This window comes from Trachurus trachurus (genome assembly GCF_905171665.1).
Source record: "Trachurus trachurus genome assembly, chromosome: 16".
NCBI lineage: Eukaryota > Metazoa > Chordata > Actinopteri > Carangiformes > Carangidae > Trachurus > Trachurus trachurus.
In genome coordinates, this window is record NC_139902.1 from 34,477,387 (window position 1) to 34,502,966 (window position 25,580).

General features: G+C 44.6%; 2 protein-coding genes across 5 annotated transcripts in view; both read left to right on the forward strand.

Moving 5' to 3' along the window:
• Positions 1 to 25,580, forward strand: part of selenbp1 (selenium binding protein 1) — a 75,591-nt gene that overhangs the window by 34,252 nt on the left and 15,759 nt on the right. The window lies entirely within an intron of this gene.
• pi4kb (phosphatidylinositol 4-kinase, catalytic, beta) lies at positions 20 to 23,977 on the forward strand. Of its 4 annotated transcripts, none has more exons than XM_083989297.1 (14): positions 20 to 123; positions 1,885 to 2,419; positions 6,039 to 6,350; positions 7,896 to 8,243; positions 8,676 to 8,714; positions 9,749 to 9,976; positions 11,274 to 11,498; positions 12,924 to 13,033; positions 13,789 to 13,893; positions 16,714 to 16,837; positions 18,078 to 18,343; positions 19,370 to 19,502; positions 21,190 to 21,310; positions 23,201 to 23,977. In XM_083989297.1, the coding sequence occupies exons 2-14, from the start codon at positions 1,913 to 1,915 to the stop codon at positions 23,380 to 23,382; spliced, it is 2,700 nt and encodes an 899-aa protein (XP_083845423.1). In that variant the 5' UTR covers positions 20 to 123; positions 1,885 to 1,912; the 3' UTR covers positions 23,383 to 23,977. The 4 variants fall into 4 exon arrangements, with proteins under 4 accessions (XP_083845423.1, XP_083845424.1, XP_083845425.1 ...); XM_083989298.1 differs by having other exon boundaries at positions 1,885 to 2,410; XM_083989299.1 differs by lacking the exon at positions 8,676 to 8,714.

A 25,580-nucleotide genomic window follows, 5' to 3' on the forward strand; every position in this document is an offset into this window, starting at 1 on the left:
CAGCAGCAGCTGAGTGTGTGTGTGTGTGAGTGTTTTAGCTTCAGCTGAGCTGCAGAGAGAATCAATGGAGATGAACTGGACATAAAAACCTAACAAAGTTCAGAGCCACGACACCGTCAGCAGGTAAAACTCACCTGAACAACTCTCTGACACGTCACAGCTCACCTGGCCAAGGCGCTGCGTTAGCTTAGCTTAGCTTAGCACAGCGCGGAGCTTTAAAACAGCTGAGCCGAAGTTAACAACAGTTGGCCGATGCTAATGCTAATGCTAACATGTTATTGGCAGCAGCGGACCGTTGCTTTAGCATGTAGCATGTAGCCGCTAGCTGCTCTACTTTCTGTTGTTAGTGTTGGAGCTAACGGTGCTAACCATAGTGCTAACTAACAACAGACGGCTAAGCTAACAGACCGTCAGTAACCGACAGGTCTGTTAGCCGTCTGTTGTTAGTTAGCACCGTTAGCTCCCAGCTGGAGGAAAGTTTATCAAGTGCATAGATAGGAAAGTTAGCATCGTGCTAAGCTAACGGTACGTTAACGTTAAGCTGTTGTGGCTGTGGTGCGTTCACGGACCAGAGAGAGAGTACTGTGGATCGATGAGTCCGGTGATCGATCAGACCGGTGATCGATGAGGGAGATGGAGATGTAGAAGTACAACAACACTACTGTAGTACTGTGGGAGTACTGTGGTAGTATTAGAGAGGTATTACAGTACTACAGTAGTGTTACAGAGTGCTATAGGCTACTATAGTAAGTTAGTATTAAAGTAGTAATACAACAGCACTACAGTAGTATTATGGTACTATAGTAGTATTAGAGAGGTATTACAGTACTACAGTAGTGTTACAGAGGTATTACAGTAGGGAGTGCAGTGCTACAGTAGTATTAGAGTAGTAATACAACAGTACTGCAGTAGTACTTGAGCTGCCTGACTGTGGTGCGTTCAAGGACCAGAACTACAGAGAGTCTGGATCGATCGATCCGTTTCTCTGTGTTTGATCAATAGATGAAATATGGCGGTCAGCGATCAAAGGGTTGATGATGTCAGAGGTCAGAGATCAAAGGGTTGATGATGTCAGAGGTCAGAGATCAAAGGGTTGATGATGTCAGAGGTCAGAGATCAAAGGGTTGATGACGTCAGAGGTCAGAGGTCATTAGAGACTGATGAAAGTTAGTCTGGGTCTGAACCGGGTCCTGGTCCTGGTCCTGGTCCTGGTCCTGGTCCTGGTCCTGGTTCTGGTTCTGGTCCTGGTCCAGATGATTGTAAACCTGTAACAACATTACAATAACACTTTGCTGTTTACAGCAGTGGTTCTCAACGTGTGGTCCGGGGACCCTCAGGGGTCTGAGGCGGTCCAAGGGAGCCCACAACTTTCTACAGACATTTGACCACTTTTTTCTAGAATTCTTTGAAAAAGATTTTTTTTGAGAAATTTTACTACTTTTTTTTTTAAGTAAAGCTTTTTTTGAGAACTTTTACCAATGTTTTTCTAGAATTTATTTTCAAACTTTTTGATAAATTTGACCACTTTCTTCCAGATTTGTTTTGGGAGAAATCTTTCCACTTTTTTCTAGAATTTTTTTTTCTTTTAACTTTTTTGAGAAATGTTACCACTTTTATTTGAGAAATAATAACAAACTACCACTTTTTTCCTAGAATTAAAACATTTTTTAGATTTTTTTTCACTTTTCTCAAAACTTTTAATTGAATTAACTTCTTTTTATTTTGGGAGAAATTTTTCCACTTTTCTTCTAGAATTATTATTTTTTTAACCACTTTTATTCTATAATAACAAAAAAACTACCACTTTTTTGAGACATTTTTACCACTCTTTTCTTGCTCTGGTTACTGCCTGACCGCTGACCTTTGACCTGCTGTGTGTTCCAGTGGAGGAGGGCGGAGCTTCCCAGTGGCCATGATGGAGGACACGGACCCGGAGCTCTCCCCCCCCTCCTCCCCCTCCCTCTCCCCCTCCCCCTCCCTCTCCTCCTCCTCCCCCTCCCTGTCGCTCCCCTCCACCCCCTCCTCCTCCTCCTGCGCCCCCCCGGCCGGCGCCGCCACGCCGCCGCTGGGCGTCATCAGCGAGGGCGCGGCAGCCGAGCTCGGCCTGGTGATCGATGCCGAGGTGGCGCAGCGAGCCTGTCAGGAAGTCCTGCAGAAGGTCCAGAAGGTCCAGAAGGTCCAGCTGCAGCAGGTCGATGGAGACGAGGTGGAGCAGCGAGCCTGTCAAGAAGTCCTGCAGAAGGACGAGGTGGCGCAGGTCGATGGAGATGGAGACGAGGCCTCGCTGCAGAACGGGGCGCAGCCGGAGCCGCAGCCTGTGGCCGCCGCTCCGACTGCCACTCCGACCGCCGCTCCGACCATCGCCGCTCCGACCGCCGCTCCGACCATCGCCGCTGCCAAGCAACTGAAGGTCCGCGAGGTAGGCCTGTAACGATACACGTGTCGAAACCGAAACCGCGACACTCTATTGAGTTTTTGCCCTGTGCATGAAAAGTGCTTTACAGGGCTCCTAACTGTATTACTGATAAACACTGCATAAATGCAGAAACTATAATGTTTTAAATTCACATTTTATTGTGCAACAGTCAAAAAAAAAAAAAATCTATCGATTTCGATATCGCCTGTCGATCTCGCGCTCCGTTCTCCCCTCACTCGTGAACAAGACCCCGAGATACTTAAACTCCTCCACCTGAGGCAGGAACTCTCCCCCGACCTGGAGGGTGCAAGCCACCTTTTTCCGGTCGAGAACCACGGCCTCGGACTTAGAGGTGCTGATTCTCATCCCAGCTGCTTCACACTCGGCTGCAAACCGCCCCAGTGCATGCTGAAGGTCCTGGCTCGAGGGAGCCAACAAGACCACATCATCTGCAAAAAGCAGAGATGAAATCAAGTGGCTCCCGAACCGTACCCCCTCCGGCACTTGGCTGCACCTAGAAATTCTGTCCATAAAAATAATGAACAGAACCGGTGACAAAGGGCAGCCCTGCCGGAGTCCAACACGTACCGGGAACAGGTCTGACTTAGTGCCGGCCATGCGAACCAAACTCCTGCTCCGGTCGTACAGGGACCGTACAGCCCTCAGCAGAGGGCCTCCGACCCCATACTCTCGGAGCACCTCCCACAGGATGCCACGTGGGACACGGTCATAAGCCTTCTCCAAGTCCACAAAACACATGTGGACTGGTTGGGCAAACTCCCATGCGCTCTCAGCACCCTGCGGAGGGTGTAGAGCTGGTCCAGTGTTCCACGGCCAGGACGAAAACCGCATTGTTCCTCCTGAATCTGAGGTTCGACTATCGGCTGAATTCTCCTCTCCAGCACCCTGGAATAGACTTTCCCCGGGAGGCTGAGGAGTGTGATCCCCCGGTAGTTGGAACACACCCTCCGGTAGGGGTGGGCCAAAATATCGATATGGCAATATATCGCGATACTTTATACCGCGATACGATATCGATATTCAATATTTAAATATCGATTTTTTTTTTCAAAAAAAAAAAAAAAATTAAATTTTTTTTTTTTTTCAATTAATAAATCATGTTTCAGACCTAAATCCAATTGAAATATGTTGTTGTAACTTGCACTTGTATAAAATGGCATGGATAATTTGAATTACATTGTTTTGACTCAGTTTGTCCCATGAATTATCACTATCGTCTGATGTACATACAACTCGGATTTTAAGTGACACAGATATCGTGATGTATCGTGGATGAAATTTCTTGCAATATATCGATAATCGCAGAATCGCTGTACCGTGATATTATCGTTATCGTGGGTAAAATATCGTGATAGTATCGTATCGTGGGGTACCTAGTGATACCCAGCCCTACCCTCCGGTCCCCCTTTTTGAAGAGAGGGACCACCACCCCGGTCTGCCAGTCCAGAGGCACTGTCCCCGACTGCCACGCGATGCTGCAGAGGCGTGTCAGCCACGACAGCCCCGCAACATCCAGAGACTTGAGGTACTCAGGGCGGATCTCATCCACCCCCGGTGCCTTGCCACTGAGGAGCTTCTGAACTACCTCAGTGACTTCAGCTTGGGTGATGAATGAATCAACCTCTGAGTCCTCGGCCTCTGCTTCCTCGATGGAAGGCGTGTCAGTGGGATTGAGGAGATCCTCGAAGTATTCCTTCCACCGCCCGACGATATCCCCAGTCGAGGTCAACAGCTCCCCTCCTCCACTGTAAACAGTGTTGGCGGAGCACTGCTTCCCCCTCCTGAGGCGTCGGATGGTTTGCCAGAATTTCCTCGAGGCCGACCGGTGGTCCTCCTCCATGGCCTCCCCGAACTTTTCCCAGACCCGAGTTTCTGCTTCAGCGACCGCCCGGGCTGCCGTCCGCTTGGCCTGCCGGTACCCGTCAGCTGCCTCGGGAGTCCCCCGAGCTAGCCAGGCTCGGTAGGACTCCTTCTTCAGCTTGACGGCATCCCTTACTTCCCGTGTCCACCACCGGGTTCAGTGTTGCCACCGCGACAGGCACTGGAGACCTTACGGCCACAGCTCCGGACGGCCGCGTCAACAATGGAAGTGGAGAACATGGTCCATTCAGACTCAATGTCTCCAGCCTCCCTCGGGATCCGGTCAAAGCTCTCCCGGAGGTGGGAGTTGAAGACCTCCCTGCCAGCGGATCCAACTCACCACCAGGTGGTGATCAGTTGACAGCTCAGCCCCTCTCTTCACCCGAGTGTCAAAGACATACGGCCGGAGGTCAGATGACACGACTACAAAGTCGATCATTGACCTCCGGCCTAGGGTGTCCTGGTGCACGTGCACTGATGGACCCTTATGCCTGAACATGGTGTTCGTTATGGACAGACTGTGGCTAGCACAGAAGTCCAATAACAAAACACCACTCGGGTTCAGATCGCACTTCTCCAGGTAACACTGTCGCTGCCTAGTGAGCGTTGAAGTCTCCCAACAGAACGATGGAGTCCCCAGTTGGAGCAGCTTCCACTCCTCCCAGGGCCTCCAGGAAGGCCGGTACTCTGCACTGCCGTTCGGCCCGTAGGCCGAGACAACAGTGAGAGACCTATCCCCGACCCGAAGGCGCAGGGAAGCAACCCTCTCGTTCAGTGGGGAGAACTCCAACACATGGCGGCTGAGCTGGGGAGCTATGAGCAAGCCCACACCAGCTCGCCGCCTCTCACCGTGAGCAACTCCAGAGTGGAAGAGAGTCCAACCTCTCTCAAGGAGTTGGTTCCAGAGCCCAGACTGTGTGGAGGTGAGCCCGACTATCTCTAGCCGATACCTCTCAACCTCTCGCACAAGCTCAGGCTCTTTCCCCCCCAGCGAGGTGACATCCCATGTCCCTAAAGCCAGAGTCGTTGTCCGGGGATTGGGGTCGCCGGGGCCCCCGCCCACGGCTTCCACCCAAATCACACGGCACCGGCCCCTTCTGAACCCTCCTGCGGGTGGTGAGCCTACGGAAAGGCGGGCCCACGTCGCTCGTTCGGGCTGTGCCCAGCCGGGTCCCATGGGCGGAGACCCGGCCACCAGACACTCGCCTGCAGCCCCGACCCCAGGCCTGGCTCCAGGGTGGGGCCCCGGTAACGCCAGTCCGGGCGACGTGAACGTCCTTGGTATTGTTCCACTCATGAGGGGCTTGGAACCGCTCTTAGTCTGACCCGTCACCTAGGACCTGTTTGCCTTGGGAGACCCGACCAGGGGCATTAAGCCCCCGACAACATAGCTCCTAGGATCATTCGGGTGCTCAAACCCCTCCACCACGGTGAGGTGGCGGTTCAAGGAGGGGACAAAATAACCATAGAGACAAAACCATATATTTATCTAAAATGGACCATTAACAAGTGGTAACGTAGATTCATCCACATTAATATGAGACTTTTTTATAACTCCTGGTTGTCCCTTTAATGTTATACATTGTTGTTATAATAAAAAATCCAGTTTTTGCTATCAAAATCTCTTCTTTTTTTAAACCTTAATAAAATTAGAATTGAATCTAATTGTGTATGGCACCGTGGGTCAGAAATGGAGATGTGAATGTAGTTGTGACGTTGGTTTATTGTTCCATCGTTCCAGGCGTTTCACCGCGAGGAGGAGGCGGACCTGGACGGCGCGGCGCCCGGCTCGGTGAAGAGCGCGCGGCGGCGGCAGCGGCACAACCCCTCCAAGCAGCAGTCGTGGCTGCTGCGCCTGTTCGAGTCCAAGCTGTTCGACGTCTCCATGGCGATCTCCTACCTGCACAGCTCCAAGGAGCCCGGCGTGCAGGCCTACATCGGCAACCGGCTCTTCAGCTTCGGCCACGACGACGTCGACTTCTTCCTGCCGCAGCTGCTCAACATGTACATCCACATGGACGAGGACGTGGGCGACGCCATCAAGCCCTACGTGGTGGGTGTGGCTTAATGCATGGGGGCGGGGCCTAATGGGAGGGAGCGGGGCCTAACGGGAGGGGGCGGGGCCTAACGGGAGGGGGTGGGGCCACCAAGCCCTACGTGGTGGGTGGAGGGGGCGGGGCCTAACGGGAGGGGGCGGGGCCATCAAGCCCTATGTGGTGAGGGGGCGGGGCTTAAATGAGGGGGGGCGGGGCCATCAAGCCCTATGTGGTGAGGGGGCGGGGCTTAATGAGAGGGGGTGGGGCCACCAAGCCCTACGTGGTGGGTGGAGGGGGCGGGGCCATCAAGCCCTACGTGGTGAGGGGGCGGGGCCTAACGGGAGGGGGCGGGGCCATCAAGCCCTACGTGGTGAGGGGGCGGGGCTTAATGAGAGGGGGTGGGGCCATCAAGCCCTACGTGGTGGGTGTGGTCAAGGGGCGGGGCTTAACGCATGGGGGCAGGGGGCTTAGAGGAGGGGGGCGGGGCTTAATGAGAGGGGGCGGGGCCATCAAGCCCTATGTGGTGAGGGGGCGGGGCTTAATGAGAGGGGGTGGGGCCATCAAGCCCTACGTGGTGAGGGGGCGGGGCCTAACGGGAGGGGGCGGGGCCATCAAGCCCTACGTGGTGAGGGGGCGGGGCTTAATGAGAGGGGGTGGGGCCACCAAGCCCTACGTGGTGGGTGTGGTCAAGGGGCGGGGCTTAACGCATGGGGGCAGGGGGCTTAGAGGAGGGGGGCGGGGCTTAATGAGAGGGGGCGGGGCCATCAAGCCCTACGTGGTGGGTGGAGGGGGCGGGGCCTAACGGAGGGGGGGGCGGGGCCTAACGGGAGGGGGCGGGAACATCAAGCCCTACGTGGTGAGGGGGCGGGGTTAACAGAGGGGGTGGGGCCACCAAGCCCTATGTGGTGGGTGTGGTCAAGGGGCGGGGCTTAACACATGGGGGCAGGGGGCTTAGAGGAGGGGGCAGGGCTTAACTTTTTACCAATTTTTTTTTTTAAGAATTTTAAACTTCAAAAATGTTACTTTTTTTTTTTTTTTTACTTTTTGGAGAAATTTTTTACCACTTTTTTCTAGAATTTTTACCACTTTTTTTTTTTTTTTTAATTTTAAACTTTTCATTTTTCAAAAATTTTACACTTTTTTTTACTTTTGGGAAAAAAATGTACACTTTTTCTCTATGATATTTAAAAATGTTTTTATTTTTTTATTTTACCACTTTTTTCTTGAATGTTCAAACTATTTTCTTTTTGACATTTTTCCATTTTTTTCTTTTTTACTATTTGGAAAAATATTTTCCACTTTTTTTTTCTCGAATTTTCTTTGTTTTTTTTTATTTGAGAAATTTGCGAATTTTTGAATTTGAGAAAGTTGTTCACTGGTATTAACCCCTATGTGTTGTCTGCAGGTTTTTTCAGTGGTATTAATCCCTTTGTGTGGTCTTGCAGGTTTCTCAGTGGTAGTAATCCCTGTGTGTGGTCTTGCAGGTTTCTCAGTGGTATTAATCCCTGTGTGTGGTCTTGCAGGTTTCTCAGTGGTATTAATCCCTGTGTGTGGTCTTGCAGGTGCACCGCTGCAGACAGAGCATCTCCTTCAGTCTCACCTGTGCCTGGCTGCTCGGGGCGTACTCCTCCGACATGCACATCTCCACGCAGCGACACTCCCGAGGAACCAAGCTGAGGAAACTGATCCTGTCCGATGAACTCAAACCCTCGGGGCCCCGCGCTCGCCGCGAGCCCCTGACCCTGACCCCGTTCTGCCCGGTCCTGTCGCCCTCGGGCGGAGACCACGGCCTGTCGCCCACCAAGCGGACTCACCAGCGCTCCAAGTCGGACGCCACCGTCAGCATCAGCCTGAGCAGCAACCTGAAGAGAACGGCCAGCAACCCCAAGGTGGAGAGCAGCCAGGACGAGGTAACGCAGCCAAATAAGGCTTATAAAATACTTCAGAAGGCTTTTATTTTAAAGGGATAGTTCAACATTTAGTCAAACTGGCCCATTGCCATAACCCCTATAGTCATAGCAGTAGGTTCGTTACCTTTAATTGTCGGTGCAAGCTGTTTTTAGAACGGTGGAGCAGAGCCGTGAGCTGCTCAGAGCTACGCTACGGAGGCTCATTATGGGATTTCTTGGTTTCCCTCATCAAACTCATCAAATACACAATCCAACAACTCCACAACGCTCTGGTGGACAAGTTGTGAGCTGCACATTCACCACGCTATGAGATAATAACACAACGTTACCACACAGAGTTGTTTTAGAGGGAAATTCATGCAAAACCACTGATGCGCGTTGCCTTCAGGGACAGTTTTTCATCAAGCAGTCTCTGCATTTCCCTGACTCTAGGACAGCAGCTCCAGCTGTGACAGTCTGGACGTTCGTCCTGTAAGTGCAGCAGCTTCCTCCTCCTCCTCCTCCTCCTCTTCCTCCCTTCAGGTGCATTCTGGGAAATGAAGTCTTTGGTTCTGGTTCAGTGTGACCTGATCTGCTCCGGTGTTGGACCCAATCACCCGTCTGTCTGTGTGTGTGTGTGTGTGTGTGTTTGTCCTCAGACACATTCATCTGTCCGAGGTCAAACATCAACCAATCAGAGGTCTCCTCCTCCTCCTCTCCGACCAATCACAGAGCTCCGTGTTCCTTCTGGTTTCTGTTTCTGAGGACAAATCGGGGAAATTTAACTCTTGTTTCTAGAATTTGTTTTTGAGGATTTGTTTTGTTTTGCTTTTAGGTTTACCAGTTTTTCTAGAAATGTTCACACTTTTTCCTAAAATTAATTATTTTTTCTTTTTTCAAAATTTTTACTCCTTTTTTTTAATTTTAACTTTTTGGAGAAATTTTACCACTTTTTTTCTAGAATTTTTTTAAAAACGTTTTTTGGAGAAATTGTAGGCTACCACTTTTTACTAGATCTTTCTTTTTTGGGATAAATTCTTCTTCAAAGTGCTTTACACCATAAAAGCAGACAAAACAAAGCAAAAATAAAACCCAAAGTCTTAAAATTTTTTAAACTCTTCTAAAAGTAAAACGTTTTTTACAACTTCTTTTTTTTTTTCTTTACTTTTTGGAGAAATCTTACCACTTTTTTCTAATATTTTTAATTTTTTTTTTAAAGTTTACTTTTTTTTTTTTTTTTTTAAATAAATTCCAGAGGGCTCTTATTTAAAAACTTGAGGGTTTTTACTTTGAAAATTCCAGAAGGCTTTTATTTTGAGAAACTCCAGAGGGCTCTTATTTTAAAAACTCTAGATTGATGGTTTTGGAGAAATCTTTAGTACTACTTTTTTACTTTTTGGAGAAATTTTACCACTTTTTCTCTATAATATTTTAAAAACGGTTTTGGAAAAATTGTACCACTTTTTTCTAGAATTTTGAACTTTTTTTTTTTTACAAATTCTTTTTTATTTTTTTACTTCCTGCAGCCGGTGCGCTTGGCGCCTCAGAGGGAGTTCATCAAGTCCCTGATGGGCATCGGGAAGCGCCTCGCCACGCTGCCGACCAAGGAGCAGAAGACCCAGCGGCTGATCTCAGAGCTGTCGCTGCTCAACCACAAGCTGCCGGCGCGCGTCTGGCTGCCCACCGCCGCCTTCGACCACCACGTCGTCCGCGTGCCGCACACGCAGGCCGTCGTCCTCAACTCCAAGGACAAGGTGAGAGAGACACACAGGGGTCAGAGGTCAAAGGTCAGGGGTCAGAGTCTGGATCTACTGTCTTCTTCCACATCCTGTCACCTCACAACCACAAACCTCAATGTGTTTTATTGGGAGTTTAAAGGGATAGTTCACCCAAAATTCAAATTTCCCTCATGATCTCCTCCCCCTCATGTGGACTAAGGGCTGGGAGAAGTTTCAGAGTCCTCCGTGGCTTCTCTGAGTTACAGGGGGTCTCGGCGTAGCAGTGCATGTCCATATGACGGTTGCAAATGGATACCAACTGTCTTCATAACAAAAAGACACACCAAAAAACATCCAGATACCTCCATGCTGCTCGTATGTAATGTCCCAACATGAGAAATTGAGAAATTGTTCCGAAATAAATTAAATAAGTTTATATTTTAAGCTTGTTTGTAGCGGAAGCTCCCAGTGTTGCTCTGCCGGAATCTCGCGCTATTTGCAGAGCCGTGCAAATCACCCGAGATTTGGACGGACCAGGAAGAGCAACACTGGGAGCTTCCGCTACAAACAAGCTTAAAATATAGACTTATTTAATTTATTTAGGAGCGATTTCTCATTTCTGGAAAAAAAAAAGTACAATTTCTCAAAAAATTATATATATTTTAAAAATTCTAGAAAAAAAGTGGTAAGACTTATAAAAAAAAAAAAGGTAAAAAAAACTTTCTAGAAATAGTGGTAAAAATTTCTCTAAAAAAAAACTTTGAGAACCGCTGCCATAAACAATAATATGTGACCCGATCCATCAAAATGAGTCACAGTGACCCAAATTTCAAAGTTGAGATTTTGGTATCAATGGAAAGATTAGAAAATAAGCTTTAAAATGATACCCTAGTCAGAGTCATACATTTGATGGTTTTTGAGATGTGGCCATTTGAATTACGATCTCCTACTCTCTTATTCTGTTCTAAAACCTGAGAAAATAGCAGTTAAAGTTTTTGCCAGTGACTCTGTTATCTGTTCCTGTACCACGTGATTACACGCTCCCTATACGGTCCCTTGTTGTCATAGAGACACCATCCAATGACCGTCGGAAAGCAGAGAATCTCACAATTCAGATGCAGTTTACAGCTCGTCTCTATCATAACCGGTTCAGAAGATATTTCATGTTTTGCACCGAAGCAACACTCATTTTCAGAGGGTTTAAGTTGCAAGTCGACTTTAATCATCATTTTTGTGCCTTTTCTCAATTATCTGGACTGTGAAACTTTGGGAGATTGTTTTTGAATGTCATTGCTTTGAAATTAGGGTAAAAAAAATTTGACTTTCCTCCCAGGCCCCCTACCTGATCTACGTGGAGGTTCTGGAGTGTGAGAACTTTGAGACGTCCAGCGTTCCCATCAGGATCCCAGAGAACCGCATCAGGAGCACGCGGTCGGTGGAGAACCTCCCGGACTGCGGCCTGACGGAGCCGAGGAGCGCCGGCTTCTCCACGGTGCCCAACTACGACAACGACGACGAGGCCTGGTCGGTGGACGACATCGGAGAGCTGCAGGTGGAGGTCAGCACACACACACTAACATACACACTAACACACTAACACACACATTAACACAAACATTAACATACTAATTTATTTGGTAGCTACACCGGTCACTACTGCATTTATTTGGTAGCTACACCGGTCACTACTGCATTTATTTGGTAGCTACACCGGTCACTACTTCATTTATTTGGTAGCTACACCGGTCACTACTTCATTTATTTGGTAGCTACACCGGTCACTACTTCATTTATTTGGTAGCTACACCGGTCGCTCTGGGTCGCTGTGCTAACGGCCATCCATGACCGCAATGCATGATGGGATATTTTGCTCCGGTTAGTGACCATCGGATGTTCACTACATTTGGCGGTGTATTATGGGATAGATTCAGTCACTATATAGTGAACATTACCGTAATTTCCGGACTATAAGCCGCTACTTTTTTCTCAGGCTTTGAACCCTGCGGCCTGTACAACGATGCGGCTAATTTATAGATTTTTACTGGCTAACGGCCTCCGGGAGGCGCTCTAGCAGGAAGCGCTAGTGAGACAGACATGTGGGGAAAGATTATGCGCCGAAGAAGACACTAGTTTTGAGTGTTGGTGCAGTGTTTGATTTTCTAACCAGGTATGTTACTGTCTGTTGGTGTTGTGTTGATGCCGTGTTGGTGCCTCCGGAGTAATTGTGATGGTTTAACTCGCTACATGACTTGTTACGAGTGAGAACGGAGGCTCTCTGTCTTCACCTGGCGTCTCACGGCTGAAAACCAACCTTGTAACATCACTACAGCTGCTGCCCCGTGTCCCAGCTCTCCTCTCTGCTGCACCGCAACACAAACGCGCTCCGTAACCCGTGATCTCTTGTTCATGACGGTTAAGACTACACAAACACACACGCCGTAACAACGTATGTTATGTAACGTTTTCCACAGCTCCATTTATTGATTTTTCGACGGCTTCGTTGTCAACAAATGCACATGGCTAGGAGGCACGTAACCAAAACAGCGGAAAAGCGAGCAGACTTGCATAGTTCCACACATATTCTTCCATGTAGCCTACTGTCTTTCTGTGTAAATATCTCATGTTACAACACGAAAAACCTGCGGCTTATATTCAGGTGCGGCCCATATATGTACAAAATCTATTTTATTTTAAAATTTAGCTGGTGCGGCTTATATTCAGGTGCGCTTAATAGTCCGGAATTTACGGTAATAATCACTAAACATTCGGACACCACTACAACAACTGGTCACTAGATAGAGAGGAGGGGGGGATTTAGGACACAGCGACTAACACACTGCTACTGCTAGCTGCCGTCTCCATGCTAACACTGTGTGTGTGTGTGTGTGTGTGTGTGTGTGTGTGTGTGTGTGTGTGTGTGTGTGTGTGTGTGTGTGTGTGTGTGTGTGTGTGTGTGTGTGTGTGTGTGTGTGTGTGTGTGCAGCTGCCGGAGCTCCACACCAACAGCTGTGACAACATCAGCCAGTTCTCAGTGGACAGCATCACCAGCCTGGAGAGCAAAGAGCCGGTGTTCATCGCTGCAGGGGACATCCGGTAACTCACTCACACACTCATCCATACAGCAGTCATTCATTATTAAAGGAACAGTTCACCAAAAAATGACAGAAAACTTTATATGAGAGTAATACTGTAGGGCCCGACACAAAAACGTCTATAAAACTACACAACAACCCTTTAATATTCCTCCACACTGCTCGTCCACTGCAATCCAAGTGTCCTGAAGGGAGATAGTCCAGAGTTCACTGGAAACTACCTCATTTAGGACATTTTTACAGCCTCAACAGTCCTGTAACTCTGGACTATCTCCCTTCAGGACACTTGGATTGCAGTGGACGAGCAGTGTGGAGGAATATTAAAGGGTTCTTGTGTAGTTTTATGGACGTTTTTGTGTCGGGCCCTATTACTCTCATATAAAGTTTTATAGTTTTATAAAGAGTTATTACAAAATGCAGCTGTTGGACTTCTTCAATGAAACAAAATAATAATTATGTTCATTATGTAACAACTTGTTACAAAACGCTGCAAAGTTTATTTCAGATGAGCACCAGAATAAAAGTAAATGCTCAGATACTGGTCCATTTATCTAACATAACATTGAATTGGTAGGAATTTAAATGTTAGCGTGTCATTTATAATAAAAAAAATAAGCAAAACAAAACAAAAACCGGCTAAAATAAACGTTAACATTTGGTATAGATGACAATTTATGACCTGAATATTTAAAACACTTCCCCTGGGGGTTAATAATTGGTCATATATTAATAGATACTGTAAATGTTTTGTCCCAGGCGGCGTCTGTCGGAGCAGCTGGCTCAGGCCCCCACCACCTTCAGACGAGACCCTGAGGACCCGTCGGCCGTGGCCCTGAAGGAGCCGTGGGAGGAGAAGGTCCGGTAGGTGCTGCTGCCTTCAGGGACCGGGGAGCAGGCCGGAAAACACACACACCGCTACGTTCACGTTAGATTTATCACATTTAAGGACGATTCCGGGCAAATTCAACTCGGGGCTGAATTGTCCATGTAACATTTTAGGTCTAAAAGAAGGAATCTGAAAACTGCCGACATGTTTGTAAAACTAGATCTAATTCAAAGTCTGGCGGAGTCGAGACCCAAGTTGACGCTCGGTGTGTTCAGGTGCAGTGAGAAGCTCCCGTTTGTGTCAGAAACACAGGAATATCAACTCTGGACTTGCTTGAAGTAAATAAACTTCTGGGTGCATGTTTGAGTCTCCATCTGACGCTGTCTGTGGCTTTGAGGGATGGAAACAGGGTCTCTGCAGGTTTCACCAGCTCACATTTAAGACATTTTAAGACCTTTTTAACTCATTGAGTGCCAACCACGTAATTTCTCGTTTTTCGTTCCCATGCGTTGAGTGCCAAAAAGGAGATTTTTCGTTTTTTGCTTTTTTTTTATATTATGAAAATAGACACTTTAATACACATTATATGTAAATTTGGGGACTCTACGACGAGGAGAACTGAAATAGATGACGATCAAAGTCACATGACAGCTCATGATCTGGAAGTTTTTATCATAACTCGGCTTCTGCAAACGAGTTCTGCATGCAGATGCAGCGCAGCTGCTCTGCTCTCACCCGCGCTGCTGCTCCAGCTGCTGCAGCTGCTCGGAGCAGAAACAGGAAGCTCTCAGCCGACAGTCCGCCCGGTCTTCACCTGGAGCAACACTGTGTCCTCCCCAAAGTCCTCCCGCGGTAAAATCTGATGGTCTCTGGGCCAAAGCAGACCGGCATCACCGACCCGTACCACAGAAGGACCGCGACCACCGGCGGGACCGGTCTTCCCGAGCCGCGGTGGCCGACTGACCCTCACGCTCCGCGGCGAGAAGCTGTGACACGGCACGGTGCGTCTGTGTTATTGTTGTTTAGTGGCGCCCCCCCCGCCCCCGCTGGTGGTTTTGTGAATAGAACAACAATTGTTGTATATATTTATCTTATACGAGCCCTTTGATCCAGAAATGCGAGTGTGAGAAGAGCGACAGACACAAACAGCGCACCTTTCATAAAAGACGCTCTATCTCCTTTTCTAGAAAAAAAGGAGGGATTTTGGTGAAACCCAGCCATGTTTAGCTTGACTTTTCTCAGGAACAGAGGCACGTAGAAACAAACGGTTTGTGGTCATTTGAAGCATTAAGGTAAACCTTTCAATTGAGCTACAGTATGTGTTGGTGGCAATCATATAGAATACACTGTGGCTCTACATAAAAAGTCAAAAATGGTCTAAATTGCCGGTACACTTGACTAAAACTTTGGAAAGGAGCGCGGCACTCAATGAGTTAAGACCATTATGGATGAAATTTAAGACCTATCATGACAAATAAAAAACATACAAAAGAAATACAGAGTCACAAAATTAGAAATTGATTGCAATATACAGGCTATGTTGCGTGTTAGGCTTGTTTGTAGTTGAAAATACATCCAATAAAGCACAATGAAGTGTCGCAGCAGCATTTTATTGAGCATTTGCGGTAGCGAGGGCTCTACCATAACATGTTTCCCAAGGAGCAGCCTAAAGTCAACTATTCTCCCGGTTCGCAACTTCGCACATGTATTTTCTTAGGGTCAAATGCTCGCCCATGATGGACATAAGAAAATTTAAGACCTGTCTAAAATTATTTAAGACTTGAACACAATAATTCAACGAATTTAAGACATTTTGAAGGCCCCCGCGGATACTCTGATGAATTTGTTGAATTTGCCTGGAATTGTCCTTTAAGACAGATATTCTTTGTATGACATGTGTAAATGTGCAGAGTCGACTGATTCCCCTAAAACAACGACAGAAGAGGAAGTGGTACTTCCTCCTGAGCTGGAAACAAACCAACTAACAGAAGTGGATCAGTTTTCCATCCGTGGTTTTTCTCTGCTCGGGATGAACATGATTTACCCTTTAACTGTTTTAACGTTAACAACAGCTTTGACCTCATGTGACCACGCATCACGTGACCAGTGACCACAACAAACTCCTCCAAACTAGAGCTCTGTAAAAGAGAGTAAGGACAGCATTGGTCCAATGGAAGCGCCTCCTGGTGGAGGAATATGGGTTTTACAAAAGTTTCCCAAGAACTAACATCTCTGCATTGTTGGTGAATGAGCAGTGTGGTGTTTTCAATAATTTAAGGACATTTATAGATCACCCACGTTAATAGCATCATTGAGGATCCTTTACAGATAAATATTAAAGGTGTAGCTACAGAAATGGCCGTTTGTCCTGTTTGTCGCGCTGAGTTTCCACGAGCTGCAACACGAGTTTACCCGAGTGAGGAAAACGATCATCATGTGTTATGATTAGGTACTAGGCCTACTAGGTCTGGTCTAAAATACGTTTGTCTAGAGATGATAACACTTTGTCTTGGACTTTCAACACTTTGAGTGAATGATTGTGACATTAGGCTAGATAACAATAAAACATTACAGTCTTGTTCAGTCACACTAAACTCTCTGTGGCAGTGGATGGTGTTTCAATGACGTCACAGATTTGGTATTTCGATGGCGTCAACCCAGTAAAACAATCCCCACTACACCACTGGTCGTCACCCAAGATCTGTCTCCATGTAAACACAACTGGTGTGGATTCGTCTCACCTGTCTCTGTGTGTGTGTGTGTGTGTGTGTGTGTGTGTGTGTGTGTGTGTGTGTGTGTCTGTGTGTATCTGTGTGTGTGTGTCTCTGTGTGTCTCTCTGTGTCTCTCTCTGCAGGAGGATCAGAGAGGGCTCTCCGTACGGTCACCTCCCCACCTGGCGTCTCCTCTCCGTCATAGTGAAGTGTGGAGACGATCTGCGTCAGGAGCTTCTGGCCTTCCAGGTGCTGCAGCAGCTCAAGGTGAAGCTTTAATCTACTCTACTTCATTAGGACTGCACAAACACTCGAGCACTTTAAATCTCTTTTAAAAACTCATCTCTTTTCCTTGGCATTTTAGTTAGGTTTTATGTCTTCACTCTTGTTTTATTCAAGATTCAAGATTCTTTATTTGTCACATGCATAGTTAAAGTGTACACTTACAACAAGCAGTGAAATGAAATCCTGACTACACCCCCCAGACTGTGCTGTCCCTCATATAAAAACATGTTAAAAGAAATTGTAAATATAAATAACAAACTTAAAATAAGGTTAGAAAATAATTTCATTAGTGCAGCAAGTAGACATTTCAGTATAAAAACATCCAAGTTTAAAAAGCAGATCAAGTGTTTTATTTTATTGTTTTATTGCATGTTTTATTGTAGCTACATTATCTTATCCCATCTAGTTTTATTGCCACTAGTTTTGCTTGTGTGTTTTATTGTACAGCACTTTGGACAACCTGGGTTGTATATTTAAATGTGCTATATAAATAAATATGTATTGTATTGTTGTATTGTATTAGTTTATCTGAATGGGACAGTGAGTCACAGTAATGGACATAAAAACATGTAAATGTGCCGGATTATAGCAAAGGTGCTAATTTCCATCTGGAGTCCCATAAACATAAAACAGTTCAATAACAGTACACATAATAATGTAGACAACACAAAAAGACAAAAAGGCGGATACAGACTCATGAATTCATTCATTCATTCATAACCTTTATTTAATCTCGGAGATATATTGAGGAGTAACCTCATTTACAATATAGCCGAGATGAAACACAAAACATAAAAGGACAGAACAAAAACATTTTAAACATACAAAAGCATAACAGAATACCAGAAGTTAAAGGTGACAAAGATAAATTGAAACATAAGTGTAGTTTAAAAACAGGAGCTAGTTGGAGGTAAAATAAGATGTAGTTATGGTTTTAAATTGTCCTATTGATAAAAGTGAGGTGAGTTTCAGATGGTTTTGCAGAGTGTTGCAGGTTGTAAGAGAAACTGGTCTTTCCAAGCTGAGTTTGAGTTTTTGCAGTGAATGAAGCCTTGATTCAGGAAAAATTGCCTTGATCGTTTTTGTACTTGAGTAACTTGAGTAACTTGAGCAATGGTTTCAGCCCTAATGTAGATGATGAAGACCTGATATGATGATGAAGACCAACTGTTGGTAATAAGAGGCTGTATAAACTAACAACCCCCCCCCCCTCTCTCTGCAGAGCATCTGGGAGCAGGAGCGCGTCCCCCTGTGGATCAAGCCCTATAAGATCCTGGTGCTGTCGATGGACAGTGGGATGATTGAGCCGGTGGTGAACGCCGTATCCCTCCACCAGGTGAAGAAGCAGAGTCAGCTGTCTCTGCTGGACTACTTCCTGCAGGAGCACGGAGCGCCCACCACGGAGAACTTCCTGTCGGCCCAGAGGAACTTCGTCCAGAGCTGCGCCGGCTACAGCCTCATCTGCTACCTGCTGCAGGTCAAGGACAGGTCGGTGTCTGGACATGCCCCCTAACCCCCCCTCTCTGCTTTTTCTTTTTTTTTTAAAGGGATTGTTCACCCAAAATTGAAATTTCTCTGAGTTACAGGGGGTCTCGGCGTAGCAGTGCATGTCCATATAACGGTTGCAAATGGATACCAACTGTCTTCATAACAAAAAAACACACCAAAAAACATCCAGATACCTCCATGCTGCTCGTATGTAATGTCCGTCTTGTATTGAAGCTTCTCGAAGCTCCTCTTCCCAGTTCGTCCAAATTTGACGAACCGGGAAGAGGAGCTTCAAGAAGCTTCCGCTACAAAACAAGCCACGGAGGACTCTGAAACTTCTCCCAGCTCTTAGTCCACATGAGAAATTGAGAAATTTCAATTTTGGGTGAACTATCCCTTTAATATAAATAATGAAGGTAACAATAATAAAGGTGAGTAAATAAATAAAAGATGGATAAAACAGGGATGAGGAATAAAATCTGATACATAGAAAAAAATAAAACAAGACAAGGCCGTTAGAAATAAATAGTTAGTCAGAGGTTTCGGGGAAAAACTTTTCATTTTAACTTAGAAATGTATTGCAAAGAGATTTAATGAGAGAATTTAGTTCTAGTGGAAAAGGGGCAAATTTAGGAATTGAATTTGCAAATTTTTGTTTGTGAATGAAGAATTTGAAGAAGTTCATCAGGTGTTCAAGAGCGCGATCTTTTGGACAAGCAAAGTAGCAAATAATATCTTTAATGTTAAGCGAATAGACAAGAGTTAGCAGCATTAAAAAAGTGAAGTTCAAGATCAAGATATGTCAGAGTAAAAAACTAAATGCAAAGATGTTTCTGTTTGGTTATTACAGAAAGTACAGGAGTCATTAACATGTAAATTAGCAGTAATACAGTTGACAGGGTATACGTATGTTGTGTAGGATTTTTGAGATGGATTTCTTTAGCTTTGTTTGAGATGCACGCCCCGTCGCCGCCTCTCTGCATCAGTACTCATGACCTCATCACCCCCCCTCCCCCCTCCCCTCAGGCACAACGGGAACATCCTATTGGACGCTGAAGGACACATCATCCACATCGACTTCGGCTTCATCCTCTCCAGTTCTCCTAAGAACCTCGGCTTCGAGACCTCGGCCTTCAAGCTCACCGCCGAGTTCGTAGACGTGAGTCAGACACTGAACTGATCGATGATCACTGATCAATCAGCACTAGGGATATTATGATGACCTGTTTGCAGTAACCTTGGTGTTAAACACACAGTTAATGAATCGTAGATGTTCCTCAACACGGTCACGGTGTCACAGATCAGAGTGAAAACAAACGTCACGTTGAATCTGGAGTAGGGGTGGGCGATATGGGCAAAAAAGAATCTCTCGATAATTTTTTTCAATTACCCGATAACGATAATCTGACGATATCCTTTAAAATGTGATTTTGTTTTTTTGTTTTTTACAAAGCATGTTGTAAAACTCAAGCTACTAGCTTACTAGGACATATATGGATAGACACAGCTTTTCAGAACAACAGCCCTTGTTTCTTTTCTGTTAACTTAAACATTCAAGAGACTCCCAGTTAAACTCCAGTGTGGAGACATTAAATGAGTAAGGTTCTCTGCTCTTACAGCATACAAGCATGAGCAAATAGATGACACATTATTTCTTAATAGTTAGTTAGTTAACAAAGTGCTTCATACATGCTCTGCAAAACATGCACACAGTAGTGCAGGGTGGTTTTCCCTGTTTTTTTTTTGAGACCAAGGTTGCACATCCTGACAGCTGAGATTGTTACTCCAGGTAGCCTATTGTCCCTCCATCCTCTATTAAATATAAAATGAGGCTGGAAATCACAGGACATGTCTGTTCTGTCCTGAAATGTGTGTTTCTCTTCTATAAAACACTTCCTTCACCTTTGGGGCAGAGCTCCGTGTGAAACAGTAGAGGGGGGACCGGGACACAACGGAAGTAGCAGGTCCGGGCTGTGCACTGCTGCGGCGTCGTTTTGGGTTGACGTCGTAACGGTGCGCATTCGGTGGGAGAGGCGGCTCGGACCTGCTTCTCCCACCGAGTGCGCGATCGCCCACCTCTAATCTGGAGTAATTGAAACGTCACCGTGTCGTTGGTCATTTAAAGGGATAGTTCGGGTCTTTTGACATGAATCTCTATGGCATCCCAATCAGCAGTTACGTGCTGTGACGGTGACTTTCCCCGGACTGTGTCCCGTGAGCGGCATTCCGGCCTGGTTTTGGTGCTGAAGAAGCTACTTCTGCTGGTTGTCTGGGGTCACAGAAATAAAGCGTTTTGCTTCTCAAAACAATATGCATTCAAAAGAATGAAACATTTACATCACAAAACCGTTGTCCACGAAAAAGTCTGACCTCGCAATCGCCTTGGCGCTATTTTCTCGGCTGTGCACGTTTCCATCAGCTGTTTCACAGAGTTTATTGCTTGGATAGTTCATGTAAACATATCTGACTATGACACAAGTGATGAAGCCATCCCTTGTTTTAGCACAGAGCCAAAGGGAGTAGACCTTTATGAACCTTTATGAACCTGAATCGCTCACAGGAAAGTCACTGTTGATGCACGTAACTGCTGATGGGGATGTCATATAGATTCATGTCAAAAGACGTGAACTATCCCTTTAAAATAAACTTAAACATTTGGTACAGATGCCAAATAATCACTGAAACATTTCACACATTTCTCCTGGGGGATCAATAACTGCTCCTATAATTATAGATACTTAACTGCTAATTGTAACATGATTATTGCTGTGTGTGTGTGTGTGTGTGTGTGTGTGTGTGTGTGTGTGTGTATCTCTGTGTGTGTGTGTGTGTGTGTGTGTGTGTAGGTGATGGGCGGGCCAGATGGAGACATGTTCAACTACTACAAGATGTTGATGCTTCAGGGTTTTGTCGCTGCCAGGAAACACATGGACCGAGTCCTGCAGATAGTGGAGATCATGCAGCAAGGTGACGCACACACTCTACACACACACACACACACACACACACACACACACACACACACACACACACACACACACACACACACACTCTACACACACACACACAGAGATACACACACACACACACACACACACAACCTTTGTTTCCCTCCTCCTCTCAAACGTCTTCACCGACTTATTCTCTCCATTTTTTAACGCTGGTTTTAAAATGTAGATTATTTCTGGTCTCGTCTCACTCACTCTGAGTCGACCAATCAGCACACAGGAAACCTCAGGCCCCGCCCCCTAACCTAACGGTCCCGTAACCATAGCGATCAGATGTGAAAGGTTCCCATCCAGTGGTGTAGTCTATGTGATACTCAGGTCTACTCAGTATAAATACTTCAGTATAGCGAGTACAACAAAACTATCTAACTAAAGTAAATGTCAATGGTTCTCAAAGTGGAAATTTTACCACTTTTTCTTAGAATTTTTTTTACCTTTTTTTCAGAAATGTTATCACTTTTTTAATTATTGTTTGACTTTTTTTTTGGTTTTTTGAAATTGTACCACTTTGTCTTAGAATTTTTTAACTTTTTTTTTTTTTTTTGTAATTTTACCACTTTTCCTAGATTTTTTTTGAGAAATTTTACCAGTTTCTTCTCAATTTTTCTTTTTTACTTTATTTTTTCAAGACATTTTACCCCTTTTTGTATTATTGTTTGCCCCTTTTTTTGAGAGAGAAATTTTGCCACATTTCTCTATAATTTTTTGAGAAATTTGACCCCATTTTTTCTAAAATCTTTTGCGAAATCTTACCACTTTTTCTAGAATTCTATTGAGGAATTTTACTATTTTTTTCTCAATTAAAAAAACAACAACTTTTCACTATTTTTTTTTTTTTAATTTTACCACTTTTCCTAGATTTTCTTTGAGAAATTTTACCAGTTTCTTCTCAATTTTTCTTTTTTACTTTTTTTTTTTTTCAAGAAATGTTACCCCTTTTTGTATTATTGTTTTTTTTGAGAGAGAAATTTTGCCACATTTTTCATTAATTTTTTGAGAGATTTTACCACATTTTTTCTAAAAAAAAATTGGCGAAATCTTGCCACTTTTACTTGAAATCTTTTGAGAAATTTTACTAATTTTTCTCAATTAAAAAAAAAACGTTTTACTTTTTTACCACTTTTCCTAGAATTTTTTGGAGAAATTTGACCAGTTTCTTCTCAATTTTTCTTTTTTACTTTTTTTTCCCAAGAAATGTTACCCCCTTTTGTATTATTGTTTGCCCACTTTTTTTTTTCAAGAAATTTTGCCACATTTTTCTATAATTTTTTGAGAAATTTTACGACTTTTTTTTTAATCTTTTGCGAAATCTTACCTTACTTTTTCTAGAATTCTACTGAGAAATTTGACTGTTTTTTCTCAATTAAAGTTAAGTTATTCTTCTAGAAATTTTACCACTTTTTTTTTTTTAATCTTAAACTTATTGTGTTTTGTTTTTGAAATCTTACCACTTTTTTCTAGAAATGTTTCAACTTTTTTTGGAGAAATTTTACCACATTTTTTCTATATTTTTTTTGCGAAATCTTACCACTTTTTCTAGAATTCTTTTGAGAAATTTTACTATTTTTTCTCTATTTAAAAAAAATAATTTTTACTATTTTTTTTGGGGGGGGGGGAATTTACCACTAAGTTCTACAAAATCTTTAACATATTTTTGTTTTTTTTAAATCTTACCACTTTTTTCTAGAAATGTTTCAACTTTTTTGGGAGAAATTGTACCACTTTTCTCCCAGAAATGTCTCTATAATCTTTTTGAAAATGTAGCTACGCCTAATTTAACCGTACATTGATAGTTAGTGTATTTCTGTGTGTGTGTGTGGTGACTAACGGCTGCTGTGATTGGCTGCAGGCTCCCAGCTGCCCTGTTTCCACGGCAGCAGCACCATGCGGGCGCTGAAGGAGCGCTTCCACATGAGCCTGACGGAGGAGCAGCTGCAGCTGCTGGTGGACCAGCTGGTGGACGGATCGATGCGCTCGCTCACCACCAAGCTGTACGACGGCTTCCAGTACCTCACCAACGGCATCATGTGACCAACCACAGACCAGCGCGCGTGTGTGTGTGTGTGTGTGTGTGTGTGTGAGAGCAGCAGAACAAAGACTGTCAACAGACTGAACCTTCAGGTTTTATAACGACGGCAGAGACATGAGCCGCTCTGCTGCCTCTTCCTCCGTTTCCTCTGTTTCCTCTTCTGTCTTCACTGCAAAAACTCTACATCTCACCAAGAATATTTGTCTTATTTCTAATCAAAATGTCTCATTTCTAGTCAAAACTAAACTCATTCTACCTAAAATAAGACTCAAAGCAGCTTGTTTTTAGACACTTTTTACTTGTTTCAAGCAGATTTTCACTTGAAATAAGTAGAAAAATCTTTCCTACTTCTATTTTTCTACTTATTTCAAGTGAAAATTAGTTTAGAACAAGTATGATATTTTCCTTTTTGTGTGTGTGTGTGTGTGTATGGTTGCAATTGTGTATAATATGTGCTGGCTAAATTGTTCACACTAAAGGGTTGATTTTGATATTGGTGTTGTATGACCGAAATAAACTAATTTCATTCATTCATTTTCACCTGAAATAAGTAGAAAAATCTGACAGTGGAGCAAGTTTTTCTTTCTTATTACAAACACAAAAAAACTTGCTTTCACTGGCAGATTTTTCTACTTATTTCAAGTGGAAATTTGTTTGAAACAAGTGAAAATGATCTAAAAACAAGTTCATGTTTAGGTGATGAGTCTTATTTTAAGTGGAAAGAGTTTAGTTTTGACTAGAAATGAGACATTTTGACAAGAAATAAGACAAATATTCTTGGAAAGACTTTGAGTTTTTGCAGTGGTTTGATCAGTTTTACGTCTTTTCTGTTTCTTCGTCCTCTTCCTCTTCCTGTTTCCATATTTGGCTGCTGAGTGGGACTCTGGACCAATCAGAGCGCAGCAGCAGCAGCAGCAGTTTTTAGATGTAAATGTGAACCTGTGCAGGTGGACAGTTGTTGTTTTTTTACAGGCGGTGATGAACGACCTGTTGCCGCGGCAGCAGCAGCAGGACGGGAATCGAACCAGCAGACCCAAAGGACCATGCCTCTTCCTCCTCTTCCTCCTCCTCTTCCTCCTTGTGTTTTAGCCCTTTAACTGCAGATTGTTGTAAATGTGTTGAAACCATTAAAACAAAGAGTCGACCTGCAGCCGCCTCCTCACTCACCTGTCTTTATGTTAAAGGAAAACTCAACTGGTTTTGTATCCTCAACATGTCCTGAATGAGGGAGAAAAGGCCAGAAGAATCCCATTAGGGGAAAGTTTAGAAAAAGACCCAAACATATCCCATTCATACGCCTATTACCTTTATTTTTCTCACGTGAATAGGGTCAGATTTTTTACCTTTAGATATCTCCATGAAAATTACTGAGTTGATTACTGACATTAAGACAAACAAAAAATGTATTACAAGTTTTTTGAAATTCTTTGTTAACATGAGCAAATTTGCATAAATGTGCATAAATTCCACCGTTTTGACGGCACATGTATATATGAAGTTGCTGTGGTGGTACCGGCATGAAAACTGGGATGAGTTGACTCCATCGGTCAACTAACAAGAAACCACTTAACATTTCAAGATGACTGCAATTTTTGAAGGTAGCCACATCCTTAGTAGAGCAGGTATGAGCAAACAGTGCATAATCCAATTACGTATGGCTAATTTGCATACATACATACAACACCTGATAGCCTAAATGGGTTCCATTCAGACCTTAATATTAAGTTCTCAGACATTTTCACCTGTTATACCCAATGTTTAGATCAGGTGTTGTATGTATGCAAATTAGCCATACGTAATGTCATACCTGCTCTACTATGGATGTAGCCAGGCTAGCGCCGCCTACTGGTTCCGGCAAATTTAATTTGCCTCAACCATGTAGTCAGGAAACTAGCAATGCGCCAGAGCGGACGGACCAATCAGCGAACAGACGGGTAAGTGAAGGCGATGACGTTGAACTCAAGCGCTCAAGATTAACCTATGAGCTTAACCGGTGTATAGCACACGTGACCACCAAGCAGCAGCGATTAGTTGAAGAAAATGTAAGCAACCGCCTCCCGGAAGCAAACGAATCCCTATGGCTCGTGTTCAGACGCTTTATTAGTCAGGTACAAATATGACTTGACCCTAAACAAATTCTAACAAAAGGTTTCTCAGTTGTTTTTTATAGTATTAGATGTCCTTAATAACATACTAAAAG